The sequence below is a fragment of the Dunckerocampus dactyliophorus genome, chromosome 15 (genome assembly GCF_027744805.1).
Source record: "Dunckerocampus dactyliophorus isolate RoL2022-P2 chromosome 15, RoL_Ddac_1.1, whole genome shotgun sequence".
NCBI lineage: Eukaryota > Metazoa > Chordata > Actinopteri > Syngnathiformes > Syngnathidae > Dunckerocampus > Dunckerocampus dactyliophorus.
The window spans coordinates 8510565-8519169 of NC_072833.1; the positions used below are offsets into that span (position 1 = coordinate 8510565).

General features: G+C 42.7%; 1 protein-coding gene across 5 annotated transcripts in view; it reads left to right on the top strand.

The window, feature by feature from the left end:
* sbf1 (SET binding factor 1) overlaps window positions 1-6586 on the top strand; it is a 54149-nt gene extending 47563 nt beyond the window's left edge. For all 5 annotated transcript variants that reach the window (XM_054800115.1, XM_054800117.1, XM_054800116.1 and 2 more), the window contains 10 exons: window positions 558-731; window positions 840-941; window positions 1035-1220; window positions 1391-1517; window positions 1754-1884; window positions 1949-2293; window positions 2973-3178; window positions 3431-3518; window positions 4104-4235; window positions 5378-6586. In XM_054800115.1, coding sequence (XP_054656090.1) covers window positions 558-731; window positions 840-941; window positions 1035-1220; window positions 1391-1517; window positions 1754-1884; window positions 1949-2293; window positions 2973-3178; window positions 3431-3518; window positions 4104-4235; window positions 5378-5476 — 1590 coding nt within the window. In that variant the 3' untranslated portion in view covers window positions 5477-6586. The remainder of the gene's footprint in view (window positions 1-557; window positions 732-839; window positions 942-1034; window positions 1221-1390; window positions 1518-1753; window positions 1885-1948; window positions 2294-2972; window positions 3179-3430; window positions 3519-4103; window positions 4236-5377) is intronic.
* Window positions 6587-8605: the final 2019 nt, after the last annotated feature.

Here is an 8605-nt window from a genome sequence, read left to right on the forward strand (position 1 = left end):
CGGTAGCCTACGCGGGTCATTGAGAGGTCAAGACGTAAAACTTCTCTCCTTTAATCAAATCAGCCAGCTAATTCTGCAGAGCAAACCCTTTTGACAAAGAAGATGGCAAAAAGAAAGATGAGGAGTACCGTGCAAAAGCACCAAAAGTCGCGTAATGGTCAGAAGAATTGTATTATTATTATTGGTTAGCATCAGTATAAAACCTTATTAAAAACATATTATATTCTAAAATTGTTGGTTGTGCTTAAAAATGCATGCATTTAGTTACATTCAGTGTTAAAAAATATTGTATGGCTGTCACGGAAATACATTTTAAAATATGTGGCTTTTATGACTCTAGGTCCCCTACCCCAGCATTACAATACCGATACCAATTCAACCTGAAATTAATACGTCTGCTAAGCAGTGTATATATATTTTTAAAAAGGCGGGAAAAAAAGAAAGTGTGTGTATTTTAAAATGTGATGGTTTTATCGTTTACATGCCACTCGCTTCTTTTTTCGATGCAAAAATCAAGATTTTTTTAAAATTGGGACTGCGATGTGTCGTCTTTTCAGGGCGGGAAGCAGGACTCATTCCAACAGTGGGAGGTGGTCCCCATCGAGGTGTGCGACGTGCGGCAGGTGAAGAACAGCTTCAAGAAGCTGATGAAGGCCTGTATGCCGAGCTCCACTGTGGAGTCCAGCGTGTACTTCCTGCGCTGCCTGGAGGAGTCAGAGTGGATGTCGCTGGTTAGTGACTGCCTTGATCATTGCTAGGATTTGTAACGATTGATCTCCATGATTGCTGGCTACTAGAGCTTAAACAATGGAGTCTGTGCAATGTGTGTGTGCATGCAGCTCCACAGGGTGCTGCAGGTGTCAGTTCTGGTGGTGGAGCTGCTGGACACGGGGTCGTCTGTCATGGTCAGCCTGGAGGACGGCTGGGATGTCACCACCCAGGTTTGCAGATTCATTATTTATTTCATTATCAACTCATCAACTCCCATTGTCTCCACCACCCTTCGCCATAATGCGGACGTGTTGTGTCTGCAGGTGGTATCCTTGGTCCAGCTGCTGTCCGATCCATACTACAGGACCTTTGACGGGTTCCGGCTACTCGTGGAGAAGGAGTGGCTGTCATTCGGTCACAGGTTCAGCCATCGTGGCGCACAGACGTTAGGAAGCCAGAGCAGCGGGTTCACCCCTGTTTTCCTGCAGTTCCTCGACTGCGTGCATCAAGTATGTGCATTGTTACAAGCATTATACCGTCAACTGTCCAACTTTAGCGTAGATCACACAGGAATTCAGTAGTAGCATGCATTATGAGCTAACCATCAATAGACTACTACTAAGATGAAAGATTGTATGAATAGCTTTTAATCTGCGTTACTGCTTATCTCTGTCCTCAGATTCATCTCCAGTTCCCTATGGAGTTTGAGTTCAGCCAGTACTACTTGAAGTTCTTGGCCTATCACTATGTGTCCAACCGCTTTCGCACCTTCCTGCTTGACTCAGATTACGAGCGCATCGAACTAGGTACAGTGGAACCTGCTTATGCCGACAATCCATATACAGTATGTCAGTCCCAGTCTACCATGTTCTTATTACTAAAAAGTGGCCGTTCAAATACATACTTGCATCACGCTTTTGTCGACATACGATGTGAGGCCTATGAAAAAGGGGTTTGTTTATGTCGACAGGTGTTGTAGTATTGTTAACGTCAATCCCCCCCGGTGCCGCTCTTGATTTTGGTGCTTTACTTGTGAGTGCAGGAGTGCTCTATGAGGAGAAAGGCGAGAGGAAAAGTCCTCAGGTGTGCAAGTCTGTGTGGGACTACATAGAACGCCTCAACAAGAAGACACCTGTCTTCTTTAATTACATGTTCTCACCTGAAGATGAGGAGGTGAGTGCGCTGCACACACACATATCCGTATACGATATGAGGGTGCGATTAATGGTGTGCACAGGTTCTGCGGCCATACGCCTTCATCTCCAACCTGAAAGTGTGGGATTTCTACACGGAGGAGACGCTGTCAGAGGGCCCGTCCTACGACTGGGAACTGAGGGGCCGCCAGGAGCGGGCGGCGGAGGAGGCGCCTGACAGGCCCGACAGCGGCGGGCCCAAATCTCAGAGGCGCATCGTGTGGCCCTGCTATGACAGCCTGAGTAAAGTGGTGCCCGATGCCATCACCAAACTGCTGCAGGACCTCCAGGCTCTGGAGGCGGAGCTGGGCCAGGTGTCGGACAAGTGGAAGGACACTTGGGATAAAATCAAGGCCACTCAGAGGAATGAGACCAAACTGGAGAGCAAGGTGAGTCTATTTGTAGACCATAGGTGTCCAAAGTCCGTAAATGCACCTCGCCGTTGTCTAGTGACAATAAGGAAGTGTCGTTCCGATGACAAAGGGACGAGAGACGTGTTTGTGAGTTGGAGATACATATCTGGTGTTGGAATTGCACTGATGTTGATGTGTTCAGGTCAGAATAAAGTTGTAAAAGAGTGTCAGGCTCTGTGTGCCTGTGGGGACGCTACATTGTACCCCCGTCTATCGTCAGATAGAGAGGCATGTCTTGCCATAATGCGTAAGCATTAATTATGCTAAAAAATTTAATGTTATTTATTAAATAAATTTGTTACCGCTAGTTAATGCGCCATTTTTGACAGCCCTTTATTATTAATTAATAATTAATAATAAATAATAAGTAACGATATATATTATTACATATTACACTAATTTGCCTTTTTGCACTAATTTGCTCTCGCTGTTTTGTTCAGCTATTCTAGTATATATTTTCCTACATTGAATTGGTTTTCGCATCTTTATTGCCGGAAGGCAAAGCTCCTAGTATTGTCCTTTGAGAAGACAGTGTAATAAAAGTGGTTTCTGAAATGTGATAGCTGTACTCACTGTAGCTACATGAATTATGAAAAGTGTCATTACACAGACACTCTGTGGTAACAAGCAGTATTCTCTTCTTTTTCTTCCGCAGCCATCATTCTCCAGCTCGCTGCTGATGTCCTCCAACCTGAGCCACCAGAGACGTTCTCAGGGTGTCTACCTGCAAGAGAGCAGCGTGGGCTCCTCCATCAACTTGGCACTAGAGTGCGAGGCCAGTGCCACCTCCACGCCGGTGCCGGGCCGGCCGAGCACCAGCACGCTATACAGCCAGTTCCAGAGCACCGAGAGCGAGAACAGGTGTGCAGACCCGATGTAGAGTAGATGGTACCATATGCAGGAGAAAAAAAAAAAGCGTACTGGAGCTACGAATCCAGCAGAAGTCGCTGTCTCACATGTCTATTCACTCAACATTTTTCAGCAGGAAGATTCTTTTACAAGACAAAGCACGTTAATAGAATAGCGGGAATCTGCTCTACTTTACTGTATCGTATAATAATCATCCATTGGGGCGTGGTTGTTTTACTTTGCTGTATTTATGTCTCACTGTAGAAGTTTTGAAGGCATTTTATTCAAGAAAGGCGCCTTGCTGAAACCATGGAAACCCCGGTGGTTTGTTTTGGACAAGACTAAACATCAGGTAGGTAGTCAAATCAATGGCGTCGCACAAGTAATTGGATGGGAATGGCAACAATGAGATCAACGCCATTGGGGAATGTTCTGCAGAGTTTTGACTTTAATGCTAAATAGTGGAGGAAATAAGTGGTTTGGTGCATTCACACGCATGGAAGCGACAAAAGCATATTTTAAGTAGCTGCTGTCATAATTCGGGAGAATTTTACTTTATTGTCTTCGGACTATTCTCATTTTCCTGCGAAGTTGTTCTCTGCAGCCCCATTGAAGTCGTAGTCGTGTGCACCCAGAGCAAAATACACTGACTGTATATTATTCAGTAACATAAAGCATGTTATGTCCAAAATGGTTTGACATATACATTTAATTCCACGTAGTTATGTGCAAATATAAACGACAACACAATCAAATTTAAGGTGTTTTTCTTCCGGCCATGGGTTGGGATGGCTTGATGTCAATAGTGACATCTAGTGGTGAAGCTGCATATTGCAACCTCTCAACTCGCACCAGCAGGCTGTGTGGTCATAAGTGAACTGAACTTCCTGCTGCAATGATGGTTGTTGTGGTGATGCTACCCGTTTGTCCATCCTAGCTGCGCTACTACGAGAGCAGGCAGGACAAAGAGTGTAAAGGTGTGATCGAGCTGGCTGACGTGGAGTCGGTCATTTTGGGAACGCCTGCCATGGGAGCGCCCAAAAACATCGACGAGAAAGCCTTCTTTGATGTAAGTACCCTAGAATGAAAACTCTCCAAATTTATTTTTTTGGTTTCATCCAAAATTCATTAAAAAAACGCCTTTTTTCTGAATAATATTTTTCAAATGTTTAGGTTTTTTTTGCAAGTCCCTCATTTATCGCAGTGAATTGGCTGGTTCCAGATCTGACCATGAAGTAGGATTCAATATTAATAAACACAATATTTTCTTAGTTAGAGCATACAAAACCTGTTTATTACTTTTTAAACACAAATTTTACCATTGTTAGAGCCCTCTAGACATGAAATAACACCCCGATAGTCAACTTTACACTCATATTACCCATTATAGTAGATATAATTAGAGAAAACAAGGCATTTAAGACATAAATAATGTCTGTTGGAGCCGAGACCTATCACGATAATCAATAAAACGATTAATCGAACGATACAAAAAAAACGAGGTCGATCATTTTGACGCCTCGATAAATTTACATGTGCGACTTGTACATATATCCCTGTTCCATTTCCTCGTCTTGCTGTACCACACAGGCTGGGTGATGGAGAGGGTTCACTCTGACTGTGTCTAAGCGTATTGGTTGTATGGTCAAATTAAGGGAAAGAGTGATCCTCCTGTCATCTATTCAGCGTCTTTGTCACAGTACGAGGAGGCGGGGGCCTAGCTACTGAGTACATATAGATATACATAGAATACACTGAGTGCTAGCTAGCAGTTAGCAAGCAAACGCTAATATGAATGAAAGCACAAAAGCGATAGTTAATCAGCCGAGTGCCACAGTTCCGGTGTGGATGCGCTGTGGGGCATTCGTCTCAGCGGTTGGCGCTTGCTGGGGCATTTCATCGGCGAAGTGACTGTGTAGTGCCGGGCGGCGCGAGCTCGCGGTACCCAGGGTATTTGAAGTTGATTTATAAGTGCTACAGTAGGCATCTTCTGTGCCTTACACAGATACACAAATACTCCTTGAAATGGAGCATGTCCCTTAGCATAAATTGGCATAAATTAGATTGGTTTTACCATCTTTAATGTACAAAATGTATAAAAGTGGCCCCCCACATCCTTCACCTTGCTTCACTGGAAAAAGTTTGTTGTTGTTTTATTGATGTTTTAATCCAACAATTTGTTAATATTGACCTTTGTGCCTCACCCCGCAGCTCAAGACAACCAAACGAGTGTACAACTTCTGTGCCCAGAACAGCCTCAATGCTCAGCTATGGATGGACAGCGTTCAGAGTTGCCTGTCAGACGCCTAGACAGGATGCGGGAGCTAGCATCCCTGCGCTCCTTCTGAACTGCGTCGGAAATAATATCTCAGTGTTTTTCTTTTTTTTTTTTGTTATAAATTAAGAAAAATACGAACAAAAAAAGACGAAACATTCCACGGCATGAAGATTCTTCCCGACCCTCCTGTGAAATCCTACTAACGCTCCTTTCTTGCTTTACATGAAACACTCCGGGGAGGAATGACGGAGGAGCGGTTGTCGAAATGGATCCGATTTTGTTTTTTTTTACATTGAGCACACTTCTTTTTTGTGCTCCATGACGGTTCATGAAGGATACTTGTTTTTTTCCCCCACAATCTCACGCCAGTACCAGAGAAATACTGTGAAAGTTGCCATGGAGAGCGTTTACAAAGTGGACTAAACCTTCCTCAGTACGCAAACCACTAGATTTTAAGGGATGAAGGAGAGATATGGTGATATTACGGGATGGGAGACTGCAGTGTTATGAGATGACATACTGTGTGTCCATTCTGGTTGCTGACTTTCCCACAAAAGTGCAAGACTCGGAAGGCAACACGTGCAGAAATGGTCACACATATGCAAGGACTGCTTCAAAAATACTGGAATTCTCCTTTTAAATGTCTGCTCATCACCTTGTGTGTGTGTGTGTGTGTGTGTGTGTGTGTGTGTGTGTGTGTGTGTGTGTGAGACGCATCACTTTTCCACCTGTGTCGTCTGTTACTTGACAAAGCACGCACGCGCTCGTTAACGATCCCTGCCACCCCTGCTATGTAAAATATACTGCTGTCTTCGTTGAAGCATTTTATCTCCTTTTTGTATATACTACTCCCAGATTTGTATGTAACGTTTATAGTCGTAATTTATTTAACGTCTCCCTCAAGAAATGTTCCTAAAGCACCACTTTTTTTTAAATTTAGGAATTCATTGTGCCATTGGTTTATTTCTGTATTAATGTGACTAATGCTTTTTTTTTTTTTAAACACCCATCTCCACACCTTGTGTGTGTGCGTGTGTGCGCGCGTGTGTGTGTGTGAGCTTGTGAGCGATTTTTTTTTTTTAATGGCTGGTTGGATCAAACTGTTGGTAGAAACGGTTGAAATAAATGTTCTCACACATGAATCTGCTGCTAATGACTTTTCGCTCACGTGAAATATAAAACATGAAGGTTCATATGTACTGTATATACTGTACATGCGTGTGCATAAATATACAGTCGGTGTATACAGTGCAGATACGTACTGTATATACTAGGGGTGTCACGAGACGAGATGATACACAAGATTGGATCTACGTGACGAGATTTTAACATTGCTTTTAAGGAAAGAAATCAACTGAAAAAATATGACAATATATTGCAATCTACTAATTTAATACACTTTGTGTGTATGCCAGTGGCCCCGCCTCCACCTGCCGAGACAAAGAAACTGTATGACTGACAAAACGGCTCACTCCGTTCATGCCGTTGTTCTGTGGAACAAATGCGCCAAGGTCCTGAAACCATTGCAGAGTGAACCCTCTTCCTGCCTATTTGGAGGCGACAGATGAGGAAAAGAGACGCACGGACATGGCAATATATTGAGGCTGGCAAAATGACTAATTTTCATTTCATGTGTGATTAATTAATTCATGTGTTATTGTCCCAGGCCTAGTGCCCACAAGATATTTGTTTTCTGAACCAGAAATCTTGTCAGGTTTTAATCTTGTGAGCTCTTGTTACACCCCTAGTATATGCACATAGCAGTTGTGTGCAGTCAGGGCCAGCAATCCCTTTTCTGCTGGCCTTAACGCTACCAGAAGCACTGACCTACATTTAAAATTTTAATTTTAGTATTTCATGAAAGTGTATTTTATTCCAACAGTCAATTATTGTCATTCTTGTTTGCACTGCTTCCAGTAGTGTGTGTGTGTGTGTATGTTTGATTTTTTTTGTCGAGATTTCAGCTTGTATGTGTTGCTATGTTAATATAATCTGACCAGGTCCTTCAGAATCAAAAGTGCTGGCCATGTCACGTACACACTATCAGCAATTGGCCTGTTTCTTCAGCCAATCAGACGTCAGATTCGCCTCGCAGGGCCACCTAGCCGACCCACAGTGACATCAGTACATTTCAGTTCTCGGATTAGTTGATCAGAACTTCGACAAGCCAGGTTTCACCCACAATGGCTGACTGAGGAGGAGGAAATTGACATCTCTGGTGAGTAGATTGTATTGTACTTCGAAGGTTTTATATTTTGTGATGTCATTAGATAAATATTGGTGTGACGTGATGTAGTGTAGCTGTTTGGTGTTCTCTCAACCCTTAATCACCGAGTACTTCTATTTATGCTCGTGACATTTGGCTGAGTGCCAACTTCGCAAGCACCAGTGGAAATTACTACCTCACTAACTCTAAGTTACAAGCGGTGATGTAGGTCAGGCACATCGGTGAGGATCTATTCGAAGATAAGGGCACTTACATTATTAGTGATACCGTGTTGGTATTGCAGCAATCTGGCAGTCACTTATTGTGCTGGGAGTTTCTTTGTGCAGAGTATGCCAGCATGGTCCAATGATAATTTTGCTGGTTCTTGACACTTGCGATTGTGGCTCAACCCTACCATGGCATTTTTTAAAATTAATTTTAATCAGTGTCTGCCAGAAAAAATTCCGGTCGGTCGAGTGCCCACTGAAGGTGGGCCTAGGTACCAAATGCACCACCCGCCACTGGTATATAGCGCATATACAGCATGTGCATATATGCACTATACATATATATATACACACACACATGCACAGTACATGCATATTTGTATATATACACAATATGCATGGATAGCATTCATGTGTATGTATACATTTAAATGTGTGTGCATATACACTACCGTACAGTATGTATAAACACTATGTATACATATTTTTTGCCCCAATTCAACTACATACCCAACCATGTTTGTTTCTTAAATATTTGTAACCTCCATTTATCATAAAAAACCCTACATTTTATTTTTCAAATGAGAAAAACAAAATATGCATGATGTTCCAAAAGTGAAGTTCAAAGTAGAATGTTTGTGATAATCATAAAGAAAGAAAAAATCCTGGTCAAGTTTCATACAAACCCCTTGAAAGCGACCATTATATTTAAAATGTAAAAAAAAAAT